At 43.9% G+C, this 24,877-nt stretch overlaps 1 protein-coding gene across 2 annotated transcripts in view; it reads left to right on the top strand.

Moving 5' to 3' along the window:
* The window catches only part of LOC107040103, a 567,783-nt gene that overhangs the window by 230,386 nt on the left and 312,520 nt on the right, over nucleotides 1–24,877 (top strand). For both annotated transcript variants that reach the window (XM_015260049.1, XM_015260050.1), the window contains exon 3: nucleotides 3,828–4,043. In XM_015260049.1, the coding sequence (XP_015115535.1) occupies nucleotides 3,828–4,043 (216 nt within the window). The remainder of the gene's footprint in view (nucleotides 1–3,827; nucleotides 4,044–24,877) is intronic.

Below are 24,877 nucleotides of genomic sequence, written 5' to 3'. Positions count from 1 at the left end.
CCCACCACCACAAGGGAAGGTATATAAGGACTGCCCCCACACATCGGAGCTCAGAATCGGAGCTCATAGCCCTGAAGATGCAGACTGCAATGTTTGCGAAACGTCGGCGCAATGCTGAAACTCAACGCGGTATCCATCCGGAAGCCAACCAAGTCATTAAAAATGGCCGCGAAAGCCTCAAAACTAAAAATGCCAACAATGTTGTGTAGTCATGGATATTGATATTATGATGACTCTGAATTGTACTTCTCAACATAGAATAAGCTGGCCACAGGTACGATGGCTTGTGAGCCTCGCTTAATATGTTAAAATAAGCTAGCATAACTTTTTCGTTGATGACTGTTTTTACACCTGCTTTTTTTCTCCATTCGTTGAAATTATTGTATGTTTTGAGGTATCTCTCCTGTGATTTTTCCGGGGGATGGCATTTCTCTGCTTCCTGAGCGTTTCGAAGTATATTATCTGTTAGTATTTCATCGTGTTCACTAAACATATCTTCTTGTGTATTCATATTTCACTTTTTGAGTTAATTATTTATTATTATGTAGTTTATTTCTTACCTTTTTGTACTGCGATTTGTTTCGTTAAATAGTGTCTAATGGATCAGCTGATCGGTGTATGGTTGCGATAATGGGTTATGTTCGTACCGCAAGATGTCGCTAGGGGTTATTGAGAACGGGTAAAGTACCAGTAAAATAACATAGGACGCGTGTAAAACTGGGAACGTGTATTAAGTGAAGAACGATTGGTGGTGCGTGTAAAATTCGACTTACCGACCTCCAAACGCCCCTGTTAACCTGCACTTTACACGCACGCATGACATAAATAACTTTATGAAATCATCGACTCACCGCATATTGTTTACACAAAATTTTTAATCGTACGAAACATCCGAACAAAATCAATGGTCGCATTCTCAGTTGTTGTCATAATAATATCCTGAATGTTCTAATAATTTCCTGATTTTCTGAAAGAGTTCTGTAGTCAACATCAAGGTCGTTGTCTCAGCCTCCTTCTCTCTCCCTAATTATAATTATTAAATATCTTTTGCGTTCTATTACGTTACGATACTATTGTCTTGTCATTGGGTCAATAAATCTTTCAACGGGAAAATTCCAAATTCAAATTCATTGGTTGATCATTTTTTCATTATTTAATTATAGTGAAACAGATCTCCGTCTGTTCATAACAGACCAATCATGTGTTTTCTTCTGTACCGCCTTTCGTTTTTCAAAATTGGAATTTTCTTTCTCATCACGCTGGGTGTAATGTGAGATTTCACCAAAATATCGCGAGCGCAAAACCACACTTCTCACACATTGTGATGAAAAATAGCAATCTCCCTAAAAAAACAAAAACAAATGTTTTTGTAAAAAAACTGCGTCAAGAAAAAGTTTTGTTTGGTTCTTACTGGGAAGTAGAAATTTTTGAAAAATACAAAGAAATTAAAGAAAGCCAAGTCAGCAATGTCGAATAGATGAAAATAGTGCAAAATCAGATTTCTATAAGAGAAATTGTTTCAAATCGAATGAGGATTTTTAAAAAATTCTTGATGAAATAAAAATCAGTAGAAGGAGGACCAACGTCCTTGGCATGGATCAGAAGATGGAGAATTAGATTGATACTGGACAATGAGTTGAAAAACTCCGCCCCAAGAACGTTGGTCCTCCTTCTACTAATTTTTTATTTCATCAAGAATTTTTTTTAAATCCTCATTCGATTTGAAACGATTTCTCTTATAGAAATCTGATTGTGCACTATTTTCGTTTATTCGACATTGCTGACTTGGCTTTCTTTTTCATTTCTTTGTATTTTTCAAAAATTTCTACTTCCCAGTAAGAACCAAACAAAACTTTTTCTTGGCGCAGTTTTTTTACAAAAACATTTGTTTTGTTTTTAGGGAGATTTCATAATTTTTTTCAAAATAAACAAGGAATCGTTTTTATATCCTGTAAATTTTTTCATTTTCAATTCAATTCGGCTCATTTATTTTTCACACGATAAATCATCTTTCCAATTAACAATCGAAGTAAATCAAATAGTTCTATTCCACAGTCATTATTTGCACCGAATTTTAATTACTTATTCAAGATTTTCCGAATGAATTTGCTTCTTCGAGAATTCATTTGTGCACGAAACTCGATTGAAAAATATCTGTGGAATTCATAATTCGTACACCATATTCAATTTGTAAATTCCCGGGCTTCCCTCCTTGGTGCGTGTGGTTGTATTGCACTGGTACCAACTTCGTAAAAAAAATGATAGGAGTTGATGTGAAATGCAAGAATGTGCATATGAACCCGTTGCTCTGCGTGTATTTTTTTAAATATTGCTTTGAACAAAAAAATTGTTACATCAATGAGAAGCTTGTGGCCAATTTATATAATTTTTCTTGTAACTCGTCACGTTTGTATTTTATTTAATGGATATGATTCGGAGGTAGTGGAGGGGATAGTTGCTTCATGTATAGATACACGGGAGCGATCGGCCTGATGTTTTGTACAATCGGAGTCAAAACTTTTCTTGGCCGATACGCTGCCGCGTATCTCGATCGATACTCCTGGGAAAACAAGAGGGAGCGTAAGACTCGCCTTCGGCCAACGCTACTGACCTTCCACACGTCAGACACCGCTCTTGTCCACTCATATCGAAATACACCAAATTCAACCCATTTAAGTTTTAAGGCTTTCGCGGCCATAAAGATTGATATCATTGGCTTCCGGATGGATGCCACATTCAATTTTAGCTCTGCGCCGACGTGTCATAAACATTGCAGTCTGCATCTTCAGGGCTATGAGCTTCGATTCAGAATCGGAGTAGCCCCCTCAGGGCCCCAGCTGATTTATGGTCTTGAGAAAAATTCTTCGAGTTGGTAGTGGCGCTATCTTCCAGATCCCAATCGTCCTAACGGCAATCGACGTTGACAGACCATCGGTTCATTCACGCGTCCCCTATTCGTGGCCGTATCATTCAGGTAATTGAGGTGAAAATATCGATAATGCGCGGAATAGTGATACACGCATAGGTAATTAGGTGTGATTATGATGAAGTGCTCATAAAATTTATAATTGGTGGTTCCTTACACGTGTAATTCGACCGTCATTTTTGTGTTGTAAATGTATCGAAATACGGATTCACTAGTGACAATTTTTATTGAATAATTACAATCCTATCATAGCTTTTATCACCCTCAGACCTAATTATCGATTTGTCGGTGGTCATAATCCATTGTTTCATCTAAAAATCATATTTTTGGTGCGTTATTACCCCCACAATCTGGGGCCGCGCGAATCGACATTTTCCCCTAGAAAATGTAGGGTGGGGACACTAGATAAATGTGGGAGTATTACACGAGGGCCTTAAGAGGAAGGAATTGATGCATGTCCAATAAAAAGCATTCCAAGGCAAAAATTTAATATCCGATGCATTATAAAATCACTATCCAGAAATATAATGAATAAATGCACATGAAAAATCGGAATGATACCATCTGTCCCTCGCGCCTAACTAGAATTTCAATGATTTTGTAATTCTCAAATGATTTAATAAATTAATGGAATTGAATTTCATATGAAACATTCATATCTTTAGCATCATAATATTTGATATATCTCTAGAATATGAGCATAGAGAAATTGAAAAAAGATGAATACTCATACCCAGTAATTTTTCATATGAAAACTAGTCATTCGGCCATTTTTGCTGGCTACCACGGGAAGATTTTAACATCCTAATTTTTCAAGTAAGTTTGATATTGATGTGATGCGGAGCCAGAATGGATGATCTACTATATGCGTATTTTCTTTGTTTGTCGTTAATAATTATAGATCCAAATATCCCAGAAACTGGTGGACAAGCAGTAAGAGCATTGCATGGAGACGAGGAAGAGGAGTGTTGCTTCCGTGTTTGTTCCGAGGATGATCCAGCGTCGGGTGTTTGTGCGAATTGTACTTATAATAAACTCCACGGACGTCGTATTGGTCGGGATCCTCCATTAGCGCCGCATTGCGAGATGACAAGCACTAGTCAACCTAACTTTGCAGGTACGTCACAACCGCACCAGAATAATATATGCTTTTTCTTCTTCTTTATTGTTCGTGGCAAATCATGTTTTTGGATAAGTAGTGCTTATGAAATGATGACAATTACGGGAAAGATTTTTCATAATCTTGAAATGAAATGTACTAGTGCCGTCAAGGGAACATTCCACTTTTCATTTCTAGTTCCTGAGTTTTTTTAATGGTTATTTTACAAGGCTTCGACCCAGTTAGCTTATGCTGCGATGATGATCAAGACTTTAAATGGTTAGATCTCACCATTCTACCCGGCCGGATTTTGAACTAGGAACTTTTCGCACGTGAGGCAATGAACTTAGCCACTACGCCAAGCCACCGGGCTCGTTCCTGAGTCAGTCTCCAATTTCTATTTCTTTAAGTGTCCAAATCTTGAGAATGAGAATTGAATACATGAAGGTGTTTCTGTAATTCAGTGGTCAGAGTACTCGCTTCAATAGTGATAGGTAGAGAGCTTAGATAATCACTCAAACGCCTATGAAGCACTCCAATTCTCTCTGCTTTCACGTGTCCGGATTGAATTTTAATGAATTTCCTCCTCGCCTCACTGGAGAGAACGTAGATTAATAGTGTCTCCACGAGGGAGTGGGAGATAGGACTACGATTTCTAACGGGATTTTTCCGACGAGATCGAAGGCGTTATTGATGGCCTCCTTTTTCTTGTCTTACCCAAAACTTTTAATTGAAGTCATAAGATCTCAGCTGATTTTCTACCTGGGAAGCAACACACCAGAAGAATGAGATCAGTAAGATCAGTAGGATCAATAAGAGAATTCAAGAGGGACTGAAAGGAAACGACACAATTGAAACTTAAACTTGACTTGAAAGGGGGGTCTGATGAGGTAAAACTAAGGAAGAAGAGTTGAAGGGTCACTAAGTAACTAACTAGGTCAGGAAACGTGTTGCGGGGAGAAAGTTAGGCTGCGGTGGAGGATTCGTGAAAAATGGGGGTTTGAATCACTATACAACAATTATACTAGTGGAAGTTGAACAATAACAATATAACCCCCCATCTATTAGGTGTATAACTCAATCTTTCCATTTTTTTTCATTGAGTGTGGTGTCTTATTTAAAATTTGAATATTTACGCGTCCGTTTGCGATTTTGAAGAGTGAACCTAACTGTTTTCAATATGCTATATGTCATGGTATATACAATACAGTGGTATATACAATGGCGACTGATACGCAGCACATTCGGCACTGTATTCTCTATGAGTTCCAACAAGGAAAGGAAGCCATTGAAGCACACGATTCGATTTGTTCTATTCTCGGAAGTAATATTGCGTCTTATGATACGTATAGATATTGGTATAAACGCTTTGTAGAGATTTCGATCTCAGTGACCGGGAATGCTCTGGACAACCTCTGAAATTTGAAGATGCTGAATTGCAAGAATCACCCGACAAAGACTCAACGTAAATGCGAAAAGAGCATGCAGCTCAGCTAAGAGTTACTTAAGCAGCCGTCTCTAAACGATTACATGCAATGGCAAAAATACAAAAGGTAGGAAGATGGGCTCCACACCAACTGACTGAACATAACTGCGGCCAACGCATGAGCATGTTCCTTTCGTTGGTCGCCAAGTGCCAGAAGAAAAATTTTTTCTCAAGAATTGTGACGGAAGATGAAAAAAATATTTTTTTTGCTAATCCCAAACGGAAAATGTTATGGGTGGATGTCGGCTAACGATCGACATCCACTCCCCAACAAAAAATTTACATGAAGAAGGTTCTCCTCTCCATATGGTGGGATATGAATGGTGTACTCCATTACGAACTTTTGGAAACGGGTCCGACAGTTACTGCACAACGCTGAAATCGACAATTGAACAAATTGAGCGAGGTACTTGATGAGAAGAGGCCATTTAGTGGGCAATGGAGCCAGAAAGTCATGTTGATCCATGATAACGCTCGACCTCATGTTGCTCGCCCGACACAGAAAACGATTTTAAGCTTGGGCTGGGAGGTTGTCCCGCAAGCGGCTTATTCACCGGATTTGATGACTTCATCGCCTCAAAGGCTGCAAGTTTTTTACGCGATGGCATTTATATGTTGCCTGATCGATGGCGCAAGGTCATCGAAAACGATGGACGATATTTCGAGGATTGAACTAGTATTTATATATTTAGAATAGAATAAAAAAAGTGCGGCTGGTCACTTAAAGCGCCCAGAGTCACCTAAATCATACGATCTTTTGTAACTTCTGCCTTAGTTTCGGTCGGTCACACAGCCCCAGCCCTGTGTTTCTCACTAGGCTAATAAGGCTGGTGACAGCCGCTTGTTGTAAGTCCTCTGGTTTCAGGAAAGCCTGGCCCCAGATTTTATAGCGACGGAGTGCTAATAGGGGGCATTCACATAAAATGTGGATGACGCCCTCCTTATCGCCTCCGCACAGTCTGCAGTCTTCTTGTTCTGCAAGTTTCATCTTGAACAGATGAGCTCTGAGAGCTGTATGACCCGTAAGGAGCCCTACTGCTACCCTCAGATCCCCTCTGTGCAACTCCAGAAGCTTTCTGGTCCTAACTCTTAGTTGCCCTCTCATAAGCAGTTTCGCTTGTCTGCAGGTCGCAACTTTCTCCCAACGCCTGACATGATCCCGCTGGAAATGATCTTTAATAAGAGTTTTTCCCACTGCGAAGGGCATGCCAAGCAGGCCGTGTGAGGGCACACTTTCTGTACCCTCCTTGGCCAGCCTATCTGCCTCTTCATTACCCAGAATCCCATGGTGACCTGGCACCCAGGTTACGGTGACCCGGTTGTTTTTACCCAGTGTGTCCAATGCCTGCATGCATTCCCACACCACCTGTGACTCTGTAGTGGGTTTTTCCAGGGCGTGTATCGCCGCCTGGCTGTCACTGCAGATGAATATTTTCATCTTTTTTGTGTCTCTCGCGTTCAGATACTCTGCACACTTAAGTATGCCCAGCATCTCTGCTTGAAAGACGGTTGAATGATGGCCCAGCGGAAAACTCTCTCCGAAGCCATCTTTCAGACGGTAGATGCCTGCCCCAAAACTTTCATTGAAGCCAGAGCCGTCCGTAAACCAGTAGTCCTCTCTTGGTCCTGGTTTACGTTTCGAGTCTAGCCACTCCTGTCTGGGTGGTATACTCGTTCTGAAAGTTTTCCTGATCTGATACTTCCTAGGAATCCTATCCGTCTTACCTATGAAGGGTCGATCATTGATTAGGCTAAGCCTTGTATGGCCTTGGCCCGTCATCTTCCATTCTAGTTGGCACCTTAGTCTATATGCAGTTGTGGTAGCACAACTCACAACCCTAAGGTCGAGGGGTGGGATACTGAGTGCTATTTCTAGCGCCTCAGTAGGTGTCGATTTCATGGCTCCTGTTGCAGCCCTCAGGAAGGTTCCCTGTAGGCTTTTCAACAGGTTCCTTGTTTCCGTCTTACTCACCCTCGGCCACCAGACGACCGCAGCGTATAACAGTCTCGGAAGTAGAACTATTTGGTAGAGCCAGAGCATCATTTTAGGATTGAGTCCCCATGTCCTGCCCACAGCTCTCCTGCATGCCCACATAGAGGCAAACACTTTATTTCTCTGAGTACAGATATGTTCTTTCCAGCTGAGTTTATTATCCAGGAGGACACCCAGATATTTCACTCTGCTGGTGTAGTTAATCTCCGAGCCATTTAGCTTCAGAGGTTGGATCTTTTCCAGTTTATAATTTCTGGTGAAAACCAGGATTGTTGTTTTGGCTGGATTTACCGATAGGCCAGTTACCCTGCACCAGTCCTCAATGATATTGAAGGCTGTTGCCATCAGGTCCCTTAGCACCCTCAGAAATCCGCCTTTCACAACAACTGCCACATCATCGGCGAAACCGATGACGTGGAAGCCGGCCTCACTTAGTTGATTTAGAAGTCCATCTACAACCAGGTTCCATAGCAGGGGCGAGAGAACTCCCCCCTGCGGACAGCCCCTAGTCGGACGTCCCTCCACACATACCCTCCCATGTCCTGCCGACAGTCTTCTGCTTTTCAGCATGTTTTGTGTCCAAGCAATGATAGTCTTGGACACCTGTCGTTCTTCCATGGCTTTTTCTATAGCCGGATTCGAAGTGCTATCAAAAGCCCCCTCAATATCCAGAAAGGCGCCTATGGCAAAACCCTTGACCGCCAGTTGTCCCTCAATCAGTCCCACCAGGTGATGTAAGGCGGTATCTGTTGATCGTCCCTCTCTGTATGCATATTGACAGGGGGAGAGGGGTCTGTCAGCCAAGGGCCCGGCCTTGATGTGTCTATCCACCAGCCTCTCCAGGGTCTTCAGGATGAAGGATGTGAGGCTTATAGGACGGAAGTCTTTTGGTTTTATATAACCGGTTTTTCCCGGCTTGGGAATGAATACTATCCTAGTCTCATTCCACACACTAGGGACATGTTTCAGGGCTATACTAGCTCTGAGTATCTTGGTTAGGGGTCCCGTGATAGTCTCTATCCCTTCCTGTAATAGGGCTGGGTAGATCCCGTCTGGTCCCGGTGCCTTGAAGGGTTCAAAGGTTTTGATGGCCCACTTGACCCCCCAGGGCTGCACTACTTTATTTGCCAATGCCCAATCATGGGTTTCGTAGACATCCCTCTGATTTTGCATTGTTTCTTTATCTCTCTCCTGGGCCTGTATGAAGCCTGGAAAGTGGGTGTTCATTAGGAGTTTCAGAGTCTCTCCCATGGTTTCCGTGTGGCTGCCATCTGGTGCCTGTAGGCTCCCTAGATATGGAGTCTTGTTTGTTCCAAGGATTTTTGCCAGCCTAGAGGTCTCCGATTGACTCTCCACATTGCTTGTGAAAGCCCTCCAGCAGTCCTCTTTGGCTGCCTTTATTGCCTTGTTGTAATCTGCGAGCAAGCCTCTGTAAGTTTTCCATGCGTCTTCCTTACGGGGGCCCGCTCTCATGTTCTTAGCTTTGTTAAAAGCTTTTCTAGCTTTGCCCCTCAGCCCACCGAGCCTCTCTGACCACCAAGGAGTCTCAGTGGGCTGCCCTTTCGGGATAAGCTTGCAGTTTGTCTCGAAGGAGTCCATGATGGCCTGGTTTAGGGCAATCGAAGCCTCCTCCAGCTGCTTTTTGTTGTTAAATCTGAGGATGATATCCCTGAGATTGTCAGATAGACTCTCTCGGTAATTTCCCCAGTTTGTTCGTCTTGGGTTTCTCACCCATTCCGTTTCTTTCACTGTGTGGATGGACATTCTTATGGTTTGATGATCGGACGCTGAGAGGTCCTTTGAGACCCTCCAGTCCCCAATCATGTCTGCCACTCTATCCGTCCCCAGAGTGATATCTATGACCTCCTGTCGTCTCCGATCTATGAAGGTAGGTTCTGACCCCCTATTAAGGATGTTTAGACCGGCCCCCATTATGAATTCCTGGAGGCTTTCCCCCCTGCCGTTAATGCCGGTGCTCCCCCATGCTACATGGTGCGAGTTGGCATCACAACCTAGCAGGAGTTCAAGTCCCCTTTCCTTCACATGGTTGCATAGGTCCTTTACTTTTTTCGAAGGAGGTGGTTCAGCCGAGTCATAGGGCATGTAAACTGACCCTACAACCAGGCTCATTTCCTCGCCTTGTCCCAGGCCCAGATCCACTTGTGCCACAGCCAGGTCTCCCTCACTAGCCTGTGAACAGAAGAAAGAGTCTAGTCCTTTAATAACAATGCAAGATCTAATTTTCTCCTGAGTGTTTGCGTGATAGATTCTGCCACAACCACTGAGGCCCTTAATAGCATTGTCCACTATCCATGGTTCCTGGATCATTGCTATGACAGTCTGCATCCCAGCTAACAGCCTGACTAGAGTAGCCGAGGCTGCTTTGCTGTGGTGCAAATTTATCTGTACAATGTGCACCCGGGTTGCAGCCATAATGATGACTACTTTCCTGGTACCTCTATGTACCCTTCTTCTGACTTTCACCACGGTCTTTCGCAAGCAGCTTGACAGTTGCTTTTTGAATCCCGCAGTGCAGTCTGAAGTTGCAGGCTTTCAGAACAGAGAGTGATCGGTCGTCTATCAGCGCAACGAAGTGGGCACTTTTCGCGTCCCTACTCTCACTGCCCCGAGCGACAACCCACTCTCTGGCCTGCAGTCCTGCATTTTGTTTCTCAAGGAAGCACAGTGCTTCTTGAGCGGTTAGATCTGGGTCTTCCACGTGTAGTACAACCCTGTGCTTCTTGGGAAGCTCCGAGGCTGCGACCACACGTACAGTAAGTCCAGCTATTTTGTTTTCGGGGAAAAGGCTTTTCAGCCAATTTCCCGTTTCCTCATCAGTGCAGCACACCATTGCCACACCTTCTCTTTCCCAGACACCGTTGAAGGTGGGTGCTTTCACCCCGTCAGGTAACGCCAGAATGGCCCTCTTCAGGAGTTTCTTCACCTCCGTTACCTCTTCAGTGCCCAGTTTCTGATCCGGATATGACTCCGGCATAACTGCAAACTTGAATGAGCTCGTAGTGTTCTGAGCATATGTGCCCTGATCCTGCGTTCTCATTCTCTTTTCTTTCGGTCTGACTGAGGGGCTTGGCGTAGTACGCTCTGATGGAAGGCGTTTTATTGCCTTCCTCGTAGCCCCCTCCCCCCTTCCCTCATCGACCTTCGCTGCTGCATCCGTCAAGGTTGCAATCGCCCCCGAGGTTTGATGCAGCTTCGCTCTCTTGCGACGTCTTCTCTCGGCTCCACTCAGTCTGACCCGATTCACATCGGTACCAGACTGGTCAGCCTTGTCAGACTTCGTGTGTTCGCCATCGCTGGCCCCACCCGAAGTTGCTTTTTCAATATTAAGATTTTTTAAATTGGTTTCCATTTTAGTCCCACGAGTACCGCGGTTAAGCGTTTTCACCTGGTGCATTGCCGCGATTGCCCAGGGCTTGGCTTGTCTCGGGTGGGTTACACCCAAGACTACTCTCAGAGGTCGCCCAGGTTTCTGAGAGGCACCGTTAGCGACACAGCTCCCCCTGTGCCACGCATCCTTAGGCACGGTATGGCCGAGGCCATGGCTTACGCCGCTCACACACATGGATTGGGTGGACTCCTCTTAGCGACCGCGGGCAGCGGTAGTCCTTAAGACCTCCACCGCCCGCGACCAAGCCCCCTCACTACGACAAAGTGGGAACCCAGTAGAGGGGGATTTATATATTTGATAATGTTACATATTTTTTGATAAAAAAAATGGAAAGATTAAGTTATACACCTAATATATTATCGGAAATGAATGACACAGTATGTAATACATGACGAAGACCAAAGAATTTTTTAATGAGCACTTTTACCTGGAGAGAGAACAGTTGAAGGCAATTCAAGAATTAACTCTTCATACGTCAGACATTTCATTTTTAGTAAGTCACAGAGCCAAAATCATGATAAATATTTAAGGAATTCTGGAAAATTCTTTGTACTATCCAGAGGTACCTGAGAAATTCAAATAGTCGTGAGTTACACATACATCCAGAGCCTCATTTTTTCACAGAATCAATACTGGATAATTAACGAGGGATTATTTTAGCATCTGTAGATCAGGTTAATCATATCGCGTATAGTGGATTTCCGTTAATTTTATGTAATTTATAATTTTTAGCTATTGCTCGTCCGCTACAGTAAATTTTTGCCAATTTTTCATTCGCTGTGTTACTCATGCGTTAGTAATGTAATAAATTTAACTATACAGGATCGGTGCGATACTCGCTACATAGGCCGAAATATTAACGAGTTGCGGGATTATTGTATGAGTATTTTACGTTTCTTTTAATTCTTTGAAGAAATGTGTAGGTGCGGTTGAAATACTGCCGCTTAATAGCTGGATTAATCGGGAAGAGGTAGGTTCGTTTCGGGTTTTCAGTGAAAGGTCACACGACCAATCATGGCGGTTGTAGTCATGTGAATTATCAAGACCATTTATTCTGGATAATTAAGTCTTTTGTTCTTTCGTCTAGTGATTGTTTCATGCATCTCTATTCCAAGAATCCTTGAGAATACAGCTTCAGAGAAAAATCACGTGGGCTTCGGGAAAATCATAGTTAATAATATTTACCCGGCTGAAATACGGCATTGTCATTCCATTTTTAACTTCCCGACCCGAAGGGAGGAAGTTATTGTAATGACCCCGAAAATCGAATTTGGAATTTCCATAATTTCTCCAAATTTCTCGACCTCTCGAATCATCCTGAAACGTTTTTGGAGACATGCCTGTATGTGTGTGCGTGTGTGCATGTGTGTGTGTTTTTTTTTTTTTTTGGGTTCATGAACGGAAAAATGCTCTTTACGCACTGACACACTCCAGACGGGTGGTGTCTGAAGTGTAGTGTCCGAGTCGGTCAGGTCTAGATGGTAGCGACCACGAGCAAGTATCTGCTCGGCGAATGTGCAACCCATACGGACTAAAAAACCGAACATGACCCTAGTAATCGTTGACCTGTTCATCCCCTCGCGGCACCACCGCTAAGTATTACTTCGCGAGGGAGGTCTCAGCTATTTGCTCTTCCTCATTCCAACCTTATGTACGTCCTCCTAACCTACAAAGATGTTGGCTGTAGTTAGGAGGTTCCAGTAGGTTTTCCGCCTGTCTTGCAGCCTTGCGCTCGCGTTCCTCTTTCCTGAGCTCTTTTATGACTTCAGCCGCAAAGTGACTCGTTGCGTCCCAAGCTGCCCGCGATGATAGTAATACATCCGTTAGATTTTCAGGCAGTACTTCCATTTTTAGTGTGGACACCCAGATATGCCTGGTCTCGCTGAAACGCGGGCATGCGAAGAACACATGCTCCGCATCATCATCCACTTCTGGGCAGGTTGGACATTTCGAGGAATCTTCATGCTTGAATTTATGAAGATACGCTCTAAAGCATCCGTGCCCAGAAAGCATCTGCGTCAGGTAGTAGTTTACCTCCCCGTGTCCGCGGTTTAGCCAGACATCCACTTTAGGGATAAGGCGATGAGTCCATCTCCCCTTGGTGGAGTTGTCCCACTTCAGCTGCCATCGCCTTAGGCTGTTTCGCCTTTCTTCAGACGTCAACTCCTCGGGACTCAGCACTTCGGATCTTCTACGCTCATACAGAGCTTTCCGCTCCTCAGCCAAAATCTCGATCGGCAACATTCCTGCGATGACACACACTGCGTCCTCAGAAACCGTCCGATATGCACTTGCGACTCTAAGGGCACTGAGTCGATAGACCGGTGCGATCTTACGTCGTGCTTCCTGTAGTTGTAGGACAGTTCCCCAGATGGGGATGGCATATGTGAGCACGGAAGTAATCACTGAGGATAGTAGTGCTCGTCTCCTCTGCTTGGGTCCCCCGATGTTTGGCATGGGGCGTGATAAGGTGGATCTCACACCAGATGCCTTGATCCCCACGTGCTCAGCTTGCTGCTTGAAATTCAGTCGTGCATCGATCATCACCCCCAGGTATCGGATGAATGGCTGGGAGGTGATTTCACAAGACCCGACTTGCAGCGTGATCGTCTCGATCTTCTTCCTGCTGGTGATCAATACGGCTTCCGTCTTCTGTTCCGCTAGGCTCAGTCCAACAGAATCCATCCAGCAGCGGATCGTCTCGAACGTTATGCTGAAAACACGCTTCATGTCCTCCAGGTGTTTCCTGATGATGACCACAACCACGTCGTCTGCAAATGCCACAAGCTTAGTCCGCGAGGGCAGTTTCAGCTTCAGCAGCCCGTCGTACACGATGTTCCACAGGAGGGGACCCAGAACTGAACCTTGGGGTACTCCTCCTGTCACTTTGTACTTCTTAGGCCCATTCTCGGTATCATACATGAGGACCCTTTTGCTGAAATAGCTACTGACCATCCTCCGCAAGTAGCCCGGCACGTCCAGTTTGGTAAGAGCCTCCATGATGCAGTCCCACCTAGCTGAATTGAAGGCGTTCTTGATGTCCAGAGTCACCACCAAGCAATACTCCTTAGTGCCATTCAACCATCGTTCCCCTTCAATCGCTTTCCTAGCGGTTTCGACGACAAGGTTGATGGCATCAAGTGTGGACCGGCTTTTCCGAAAACCATATTGATTCCCAGCAAGCGCGGGTTCCACGGCAGCTTCTATCCTCTGGTGGATGATACGCTCGAGAATCTTGCCAGCAGTATCGAGCATGCAGAGGGGACGGTAAGATGAAGGTTCGTCCGGTGGTTTATTCCCTTTTGGGAGCAGCACCAACCTCTGCTGCTTCCACATGGCAGGAAAGATGCCCTCTCTGAGGCACTCGTTGTAAACATCCAGGAACTGCTCTGGCATCGTGTTAATGGCCAGCTTCAACGCGATGTTCGGGATTCCGTCCAGCCCTGGAGCTTTGGAGTTTCCCACTCTTTTGCAGGCCTCCATCAGCTCTTCCCTGGTGATCTCCGGGACAATTTCTCCTTCCCATTGTTCAGAGTTGCGGCGAAATTCCGGTTGACTTGGGAACAGCGTCTCCACAATTCTGTTCAGGAGCACCGGACACGATGGTGATGGCATTGTTTGACTCTTGAGTCGTGTCATCACCACCCTGTAGGGCCTCCCCCATGGGTCGGTCTCCACCTCGCTAAGGAGCTCGCTCCAGCATTGCCTCTTGCTATGCTTGATGGCTTTGCTGAGCTTTCGCCGTGCCTTCTTGTACTTCATCTCCAACTCCATGAAGTTGGGACTTTTCCTACCACGCTGAGATGACCTCCTGGCTGCGTTGCACTCCTTCCGTAGCACAGCGATGGTCTCATTCCACCAATACACTGGTGGATGTCGATTCGTGGTCCGCTTTCTCGTCATTGTGGCGTCACCGGCTTTACTCACCTTCCTCCTGATGCTCTGCGCCTTCGAAGTCGCATCTGTACCAGCGATTGGATGGTCATCTAATGCCACCGCAAATGAGCCTGGGTCGAAAGTGCTCACTCTCCAGCCAACGCTGCTGGTCTTCTTGGCTGCTGATGCGACCTTCTGGTTGGAACATAACTCCCAAAGTATGGCTCGGTGGTCACTAGCCGTATATATATCAGCTACTCTCCATGAGTAGTTTCTCTTAGCGAGAGCACCACTCACGAAGGTAAGATCCACAATTGAGCTCGCCTCTCCCCGCATGAAGGTTGGCTCATCTCCTCTGTTCAGCAAGATCACGTCCAAAGCGGACATGGCTTCCAGAACAGCTTGACCCTTAGCGTTTGTCACCTTACTACCCCAGTCAACTGCCCAGGCATTGAAGTCACCAGCTATCACCACGGGAAAGTGTTGCTTGGCATCCCCAGTCAGCCTGTCCAGGAAGTCTGTGAACTCGTCGATGCTGAGACTCGGTGGGGCATAACAGCTGTAGACGTGAATTCCATCGATCTTTGCCTTCACGTAGCCGTTCCTGCTTCCGGTGTCTTGAAAAGGCCTGTTCCCACAAGCCCAGATTACTGCCCCGCCATTGGCATCAGTAACCCAGGATTGGGTGCCGAGGTGTCGGTACGGCTCCGAAATCATAGCCATATCAATCTTCAGCTCTCGCACCGTTTGCATAAGCAAGTCATGTGCGTCCCCACAGTGGTTGAGGTTGAGCTGCAACACCCTGCGGACCTTCCTTACTCTAGCGCCTTTTTCTGGTGAGCTTCTGGAGTGCCACTGTGTAAGCTGGGCATCTGCTGCTGCCAGCGATATGGGCACAATTCTCCGTTTTCCCATCTTCAGCGCATAGAGCGCACCGGGGATCCTTCTGACACTCCTTGGCCTTGTGGCCATCTCCTGCACATCTTGCGCAGAGCTTCGACCGATCCACTGCGCTCCTACACTTGCTGGCGAGATGTCCGTAGTGCCAGCACTTGAAACACTTGACCGGCCTCTGTACTCTACGTATGCGGCAGTTTACCCAGCCGATCTTAATCTTCCCGTGGTCGCCCTCTCCCAGGATCTTTTTCACCGCAGCTGACGTGAGGGTCAAACAGGCAGTTTGAGTTCCACCGTATGCTTTGCGCATAGATTGGATGGTCTCGGAACCCATTTGGTGTTCCTCACCTACAGCTCTCTGTAGGGCCTCAAGGACTTCCTCTTTGGATGTATCCTCGTCAATGTCCTTGATTTCGATATCTTCCCGGGGCTCTTTGCTTAGCACGTCGGCCTCTTGGCCGAGCAGGTCAGCAATGGCTGATCATAGCTGGGAAGCTCCATCGGTCTCCTTCTTTTTGAGGATAATTAGCATGTCCCCTGCGGCCGTGCGTCTGATCTTCTCGACGCAATCACTAGCCTCACCACAAGCGCTATCCTTCTTCACTCGCCGTAGGATTTCGGAGTACATCTCCTTCTCCTTAGGGCGAATGATCAGTGCTTTCGACCTGACCGCTGATTTCCTCTGGGTTCGCTTTCGGCTTGGGTTTTGCCTAAGCGACTCAAGAGCTTGCTCAGATTTCTTCCTTCGCCGCTTCCACTTCTGCCAGCCCTCACTGTCGTGAACCTCATTTTTTCCTGGCCCGATTTGCTAGTGTTCGCCTGCATCCCTCTGCGGTTCCGACGCCCGCTTCGGTTGGATTGGTGTGGTCTCCTGTCGAGACCTCTTCAGAGCATCAGAATCCGTTCCCGGGGACTCGCGACTTCTCTTCTTCTTGGTCTGGTGCTCATTCGGCACCCCACTTCGTGATCCAACGTCCTTCGACGTTGGCTCATGAGGTTTTGTCTTCTGTGTAGTCCCTTGCTCTGATGCACCTTGACAGATGGATCGGAGACGTTTTGCAGAACTTTGAATGCTCCTGGCGAGCTGCCGCATTCATTCATTGATGGTCCGCTTGGTTTTGTCCGTTATCTGGGACAGAAGATCTCCAATGAGCTTCTCGTGACGGTCCCAAGCCTGCTCCTGTCTCGATCCTCCGTTCGAGTTGATTTCAGTCACCTTTTGAGTCTGTGACTCCACCCCACTTGTAGTTTCTGAGGCCAAGTGGTCCGCCTTTGAGAAGTGTGATGGTTGGCTCTTCCCAGAATCCAAGGAGCCGGCATTGGCCACCGGGGCTTGCACCCGATCGGAACCAATGGTAGGATTTACCTCTCGAAGAGGGGTTACCACCTGGGATATTTTTGTGTTATCATCACTACTCAACATTTTTTGTTTGGCTGTTAAACAGAGCCACTGTACAACTTTGTAAGGCTGTTAAAGAGAGCCCACCCTGCACACCGCTTTTAGAGTTGGGTTTCTCGGAAGGTGTTGGTTCGCGCCGACGTATTTTATTTAGTCGATACCCTATATTCTGAGCTGCCGTTCAGAATATCGAGCATTCCCCCATCCACCACCTGGGGACGCGCCACGTTGCAGGACCTTCCAACCTGCGAAAACTCTCGGAGGGTAAAGGCGTTCCTCGCCGAAAGGATCCGTGGCGTGTGTGTGTGTGTGTATGTACGTATGCGACCAAAATTTTGTCCAACGATATCTTCTGAACAAATGAAGCGATTCGAATTTTTTTTTTCAATCGATGCGTTTTGATGTAACTTAGAACTGATTAGATTATGAGATCGATCGCCTCAGCGGTTTGTCAGTTATTCGCATAAAAGTTGTAAAAAAATGACGATTTCTTGGAAATTCAATGATTTCATCCGGAGAAATGATGTCATTCGCATATTTGTTATTGCAATCGATGCGTATTGATGTAACTCGGGGGTGATCACTGTATGAAGAAGATCGTCTCACCGATTGGTTAGAGATTCGCATAAAAGATGTAGAAGATGGCGATTTCGTGAAAATTCAATGATTCTATCCGAAGAAATCTTATAATTCTCATTTTTTTTAAATTTCAATCGATGCGTGTTCATGTAACTTAGAAGTGATCAGTGTATGAAGGTGACCGTGTCAGTGGTTATTAGTTATTTGCATAAAACATGTGAAGGAATGACAATCTCTTCAAAATTCATTGCACTCACCTAGAAAAATTCATTCGCATTTTACCTAAGGTAACAATGGGATTGGAATTAATTTTGTGTAATCGATGCGTCTCCACATAACTTGATTCTCATTGGATTTTGAGCAAAATCGCCTCAGTGGTTGCTGAGTTTTTTAAATAAATCTTTTGAATTTTGCAATTAAAAAAAAAGGAAAAGTTGGAAAGTTTTAGAGTGGATTAACTTTGTAACGAACATGTGGGGATGTTCGTTAGAGACACCACCAGGACCTGAGAACATCCACCTCCGGCGACATTCGAAAACGGATCGTGAGTAGAGAGAGAGAAAGAGAAATTAGGGTTTTGCTTCCGACTTCCGGTGTGGTCATTTTTCCGATTATCCCGGTGATAATCGAGTCGTGTTTTTCCGTTCAAGCGGAGTTATTTTTCGTTGCTTCGCGCTTCCGTTTAGTAATTTTGCGGTTTCGTTTCGTTTTTGACTAATAAAGATCTGAAATCACGCGTTTTTGAGGGCCCATAGGGTTATCGTCAAGAAGGGCCAAATTTTAGAATCATCCGATAACCTTTATGGGAACCATCCTATTGTTAATCTTACGGTAAATCGTGTAGGTCCAGTTGAAATACCGGCGCTCCAAATTATGATGGATTTTACGGTGGTTAACTGGTTACGTTTCAGTTTTTTGGTGGAAGGTCACGTGGAACAAGTGCAACCCTTGAATCCCGTAAATTGCCAGGTTGCATCAAGATTTTGGGAAATTTGGGAAAATTAGTTAGGGGTATCGGTCTTTTAACCCCGTAAATCCAGGAGAACAGACCCGTAGGAAGCGCCAAGAATCCACGGTAATTTTCCGAACGTCCACCAGTTCGGCCCAGATTAATCATTAGTCTATTTTATAAAAGTTACGTATAGAATAATTAGAGTTGAGTATGTTTCGCGTTTGAATTTCCCGAAATCATTCCGTGGCGCCATCAAACCCCCGGCTTGATGTGCTAAAATCTCCGCCAATCAGAGCCCGCCTCTGTTGGCCGGAATTTGCGCTGCGGTTAGTGCCCGTGACAACGACCCAGGGCAGTTAGTTCCGCGTTGACCGTCCCAAACCACTAGTCGCATGTGAATTTCTGTGTGCCCATACTACGCAACTGCGCAATCTGGATTATTGCGAGATTATCCTGTAGCTGTAAAGATCCAGGATGGTCCGAAAAGGGAAGAAGACCCTCAAAAGCCGAAAAGCCGTGAGTTTCCTGGTATTTTTCCCCTAATTTCGAGCCATTTTTGAATGGCGCTGTGTTCCCCTTCATGGCGGTATCCCTTGCGTGGCCCTCAGTCACGTGTAGTGGTTGATCACCCCCCCTTTAGTCATATTTGTTGGTCCGAATTCGGCATTATCCCTTATCCCGGATATTTATCCACGGGTCCTTCCGATTTTGGATCGGATATTCCACCCAAATCGGGTCGGTTCCGAGTTCTCCCCCTCCCCTTCCGGTTTATCCCAATCATCTTTTGAGATGATTTACGGGTTCATCGAGTTTGTCTATTCGGTAGTGGAATTCCTGCGTCGTTTCCCAGTCGAAATCGGACGATTTTCGACGTGGGCTATTTCCTTCTCCCTCGCTCCTATAGCGGGGAGTATCCCTATTTTCCCTACGTATAAATTGCGTAGAGTTTTTCCCCTCGCGGTAACCCCCTAACGCGCCGACAAGTGGTGACTATCGCTTTCCGTAAGCGTTCTCCCGTTTAAATTTCCCTCCGGATATAACTCAATCTGGAGTGGTTTTCAATGATCCCAAAATTATAATTTTGGTTTCATGGGCTTCGCTAGACCTTTCCGAGCAAATTAGCTTTGAGTTTTTGAAAATTGACTCTACCGATTTTCCGCTACGGCGAGTTTAGTTTTAGCTAATTTTCATTTGCGTCCGCCGTACACTATGCGTGCACTGGTGAGTTCATTTTCTCGCTCTCTCACTCTCACGGAGGTTCGCATACCTTCCCTTCATTTCTCGACATTCTCGAGTATTTCGCGATTAATCGATAATTTTGTTTTATATATTATTGTGTAAGGGATTTGGTGACCTCACCTATGGTCAAGTTAATCGAAGTATTACTGTTGGACTATATAGTAAGCTTGAAAGTATTATTTCCAAGCCAGTATTTGTTATTTAATCAGTTATTGTTATAAACCTTTTTTTTGGTGAGATCAATGCGAAGAGAAAATCATGTAAATTGATAATTTTTACAAATTTCAATAGGGAAACACGTAAGAACAATGTCGACTTCTTTTTTTTGTAGTTTTAACCACTCAATACCCGTCTCCACCTGAAATCCACCCCTCTCTCCACAACCTAGTACACTGAGCGAACCAAGGACCGTTACCTTTTCCCAGAAATCTAGTTTTCTCCCTTTCTGAGTAAATTTTTGAGGTTTTTGGATTAATTAGAATTGATTTTGTAGATTCTTCCGGTTTGGTAATTCCGGCTAAAAATTACCTGGCGCCCACAAATTTTTGCATTTTTGAGTTTAACTAGATGAAGGGGAAGAAGGGCGAAGGTAATAGGCAATTTTGACCCCCATACGAAAATGTCACGTTACAACTTTGAAGTTACAAAATTTTGAAGTGGGTCAATTTTGAAGTTGGAAAATTTTGAAGTGGGTCAACTTTTAAGTTGCAAATTTTTAAGTGGCTCAGCTTCGGAGTCGAGAGAATTTTTAAGCGGGCAAGTAAAAAGTGGGTTTAACTCAAACTTGATTGAAGTTTGAGTTAAATTAAATTGCAAATGCGTTCTTTGCGAAATCATCCTAAGGGTAATGCCACAATGGATGCAACGCTAAACGCATGCAACGCATGAAATAATTATCCAACTGTTTAAATAAATCGAAATCTCACGAAGACTCCCGAAAATTCCCTAATGAAAAATACCGAGTGCGGTACATGGTACCACAGGGGCATCAATTAATCGATTGGCGGCTTTTCAGCTCTACCGCATAGCGCGGACTCTAAAATTCTTATAACAAATCTCCGAAATACGGGCAAAACATCCAAATTAAAGAAAAACAAAGGATATCCAGTAACTATTCCCACACCAATGTGAAAAATAGGAACTCACCAGCGTCAAACTCCACCCTTTCTCGCTGCCTGGCAGCTAGGCGTCAAAAATCCTTCTCAGGAACGTCCTAAGCCTTCTTCTCTGGTTCCTAAAGCCACTTTTTTCTCCACGACGGGAGCAAGGGTGTGTGAATATAACTCCGCCCTTTTTTGTTCAAATAAAACACATAACCTTGGCACTGTGAATATTTCTTTTTGGCTGGGATGGGCCGGATTCACCTGGCTTCACATAATTTTTTTAACGTTTAGGATTCTCATAATATATCCATTTTTCATCTCCTGTGACTATTCGATGCAAAAGACCTTTTCTTTGTTGTCTTTGAAGTAGCATTTCACAAATTGATTTTCGACTTTCCATGTCTCTTTCTTTCAATTCATATGGAACCCAGTTACCAACTTTTTGAACCATTCCCATTGCTTTTACACGCTTTGCAACAGTCGATCGTTCACCATTTAATGCTGCACCCAATTCTGATTGAGTTTGGCAAGAATCCTCTGCCAATAATGCCTCCAATTCAGCATCTTCAAATTTGTTTTGTGGTTTTCCATGTTCTCTGTCCTCGGTGCCAAAATCATTATTTTGAAATCATCGAAAGTATTCCTTGCAAGTTGTATTGGATGGAGCATGCTCACCGTAAATCTCCACAAGCAAACGATGAGTTTCCGCTACACTTTTCTTTGCAATATAATAGTGTAATAACACTTCCCGCAAATGATGTTTACTTGGAACGAAAACCGACATTGTCACGGAGCTAAAAAAACTTATTGCTTACATTTCAACCAAATGGCACGTAGTGCGTTTGACAGCTGATATAAAGTACTATCGAATACAAGTGTTGCCATTTATTAGTGTACGTAAGCAATACTATAAATGACATCTGTTGGGAAAGGGCGGAGTCATATTTACACACCTAATACTAAATTTTCCATACAACAATTTCACGCAGGGTTCGCATAGGGTCGATGGCCGCCAGGGTTGCCAGGTATTCGAGAGCTCTGGTCGCCAACAATACCCTATCCATGTCGCCAAAGTCAGCACCAGTGTACTATCGCCAAAATATCGCCTACTTTTTTGCCGTCATTCAAATAATTTTAACATCACTTATTCCTATATGCATATGTATCTTTTTCAGTTATTACTTAAAATGAATAATGTAGTAGATGTATGTATAATGTAGCCAAATAATTTTAATTGAATAATATATTTGAGCCACGCGTTAGTAATATTCTGAATCCTTCCATCGAGGCATCCTAATGAGAATTTAATTTCTGAAAATCACTTTGTGTAACATTACGCTTAGGGAAGAAACGTGACCGTGTGAACTTTGATCATACCAGAAAAGTACGCCACAATACTTCTAATTTCATGAGAAAAATAATTTATAATGTCAATGATTTATTTAATCAATTTTATTTTCATTTTCAACTGAGTTGTCCACTTGATAGGTATCTATGTATAATATAAATAAATATAGCTAATGGGCATAAAATCCATGTATAAGCAGAAATTTGAATAATTAATTAAAAATAAACAAGACGATAAAACTACTCAGAGTTCTTCTTTTATTCTGTAGAAAAATGATTTTTTTTCGTAGTTGCGAAAATTTAGAAATCGCCAAATCATTGCCAAGTCGCCAACGGTCATTATAAGGCGTCAACAGCGCATTCAATATCGCCCAATTGGCGATAAGTCGCCCAACCTGGCAACTCTGATGGCCGCTTAGTAAATACTGACTGGCATGGTCTCTCGGCGCACGGAGATCAACAGGAGTGTAGCGTGGCACCTGGCGCACCTACTCTCTATACTAATTCCTTACTCTATACCAAGTAGCATCGGTAAACATGATTTCTGCCCGCACTTAAATTCGAATCTCTGTAAACTTGACACATAATCAATAGTTTCGCCCTAATAAGCGGTACTTAGCTTTGAAATAAATCTTGTTCATTACAGTCTCATATCCGTGGCGATTTTCTTCGGATCATGGGGGGTCGAATAAATAATAATACACAAAAATTTTGCAAGATTTTGCAAAAAATAGACGAATTCGTAGTTCTCTTTAAATCAACCTTGATCATTCAAAGAGTAGTTACGGTTGTGATAACTTCATCTGATCTGTCACCCAAAATCCAAATCTAACCCATTCCACCCCTCAAAAATCCCTACTCAGAGTGGCAATATTGCAGTTACATCTGCACCTGCCCCGATCAATCAACAAAAAGGCTAATCCCCAGAATAATAGCGCCGCTCGGTAATTTTGGTGGCCTTAGACACGAAGTAGCTTGAGGGCCGTCTATAATGGCCTTATTTCCGCGAAATCAAACATAATACGGGCGTATCCCGCAATCAGTTCTAATCCCCCTTTAATAATTAATTCTCGTCTTTTCGGCACGACGAATACGCATTATTTTAACAAAAACTGACTAACGCGAAGTAACATGGACTTCACTGGGTCTTTCTCTTCGTATTCACGGCTCTCCTAATGTAGCTATTCGTAGCGTTGTCCCAAGGGATTTCTCCAGAATCCCTTACATAGTTTAGGGACTATTGGGAACAATCATTTATGTTGGGGTTTCCGGTATTATTACCTTCCGTCTACCGTCGCGTTTCCGGTTATTTTATAGGGATAGAAGTTTAGGAAATTTATTTGACTTTTGGCTTTATTTTTCTGGTTTTTTAAGTACTGTGCATTTATTGAGTCCATTATATTTTCAAATTTGTGTCAGTCATTAAATAATTTTTGTATTTCTCTCTCTCTCGCGGTAAATTATGTTTTATTTCTTTTCATTTCTTTAAGTTAATTAACATAGAGATTATTTGATTTTTGCGATATTTCTTTATTGTGAATTTGAGAATATCGTTTCCTGTAAGTTTATAGAAACTACAGACCTCTACATTTCAGCGATAACTTTCATTTTTTCGTATTTTATTGTTGAGAATGAGATCTCAGTAACTCGTTTTCAACCTGAAACTACCCGTCTCTCAACAACCTACCTCCTAAGCAGCGCGAGCAACCTTTCACCTTTCCGTTGGCTCTCTAGTTTTAAATTTTCTACTTTTTGAGTTCTGGTTTTTCGTTGGGCTTCGAAATGATTACCGGTTTGTTATTTCCGTCGAGACAAAGAGCAGCTGGCCCAATCGTCGAGTTTTTTTTTCAGTTTCTGACTTGAAGGGAAAAGGGTGAGTTAACATTAATTTTTGTCCCAGCAAAAATCGGCCACGTTACAATACGAAGATCCAATAGGTTTTATTGGTACTGGATGTCAGATTGACTTCGTACGTTGGGCGCATATCATCTGCTATGGTTTCCCAATAATACTATATTTTTCTAGTAAAACTATTATTTTATGGCAAACAATCCCTTGCGATATTCTGTCCCCAACACGAGTCATGACAACCTTTTAGCAAATCCATGGAGCTCGAATAACAGTAGTTATGAGAATCTGTCGCAATCACAAGATAATTACTCTTGAAATATAAATACTCAAGATAATTGCTTTTTTATAGGTCAATGTAACGTATCGACTAAGGACGAATTTTTAATACCCCTTTCCCAAAGCGCCGAGCGCAACAGCGTATCTATACACGATGATACTACCTCTCCCCTTCTGCCGAATCATATTCATTAGAAAAAAGAAAATCCTGATAAAGTGTTTGAAAAATATGCTTAGAAGGAACTCTAGGTAAGGGTCGGCTTCCGATTTCGATGAAACTTAGGTATTTAACTTCCAAACCCGTATGGAGGAAATTATTGTAATAACCCTGAAAGTTGAATGTGGTAGGTACTTCATTATATCTCTTCGTTTTATGACCCCATGAGTGTTTGTGTGTGTCTATGACCGAAATTTTCGTCAATGATTTCTTTTAAACGATTGATTC

This window comes from Diachasma alloeum, unplaced genomic scaffold (assembly GCF_001412515.2).
Source record: "Diachasma alloeum isolate Michigan unplaced genomic scaffold, Dall2.0 Dall_scaffold_00317, whole genome shotgun sequence".
In the NCBI taxonomy this organism is placed as follows: Eukaryota; Metazoa; Arthropoda; class Insecta; order Hymenoptera; family Braconidae; genus Diachasma; species Diachasma alloeum.
Note: the sequence above shows the minus strand (reverse complement) of the source record. Positions and strands in the feature narration are given on the sequence as shown.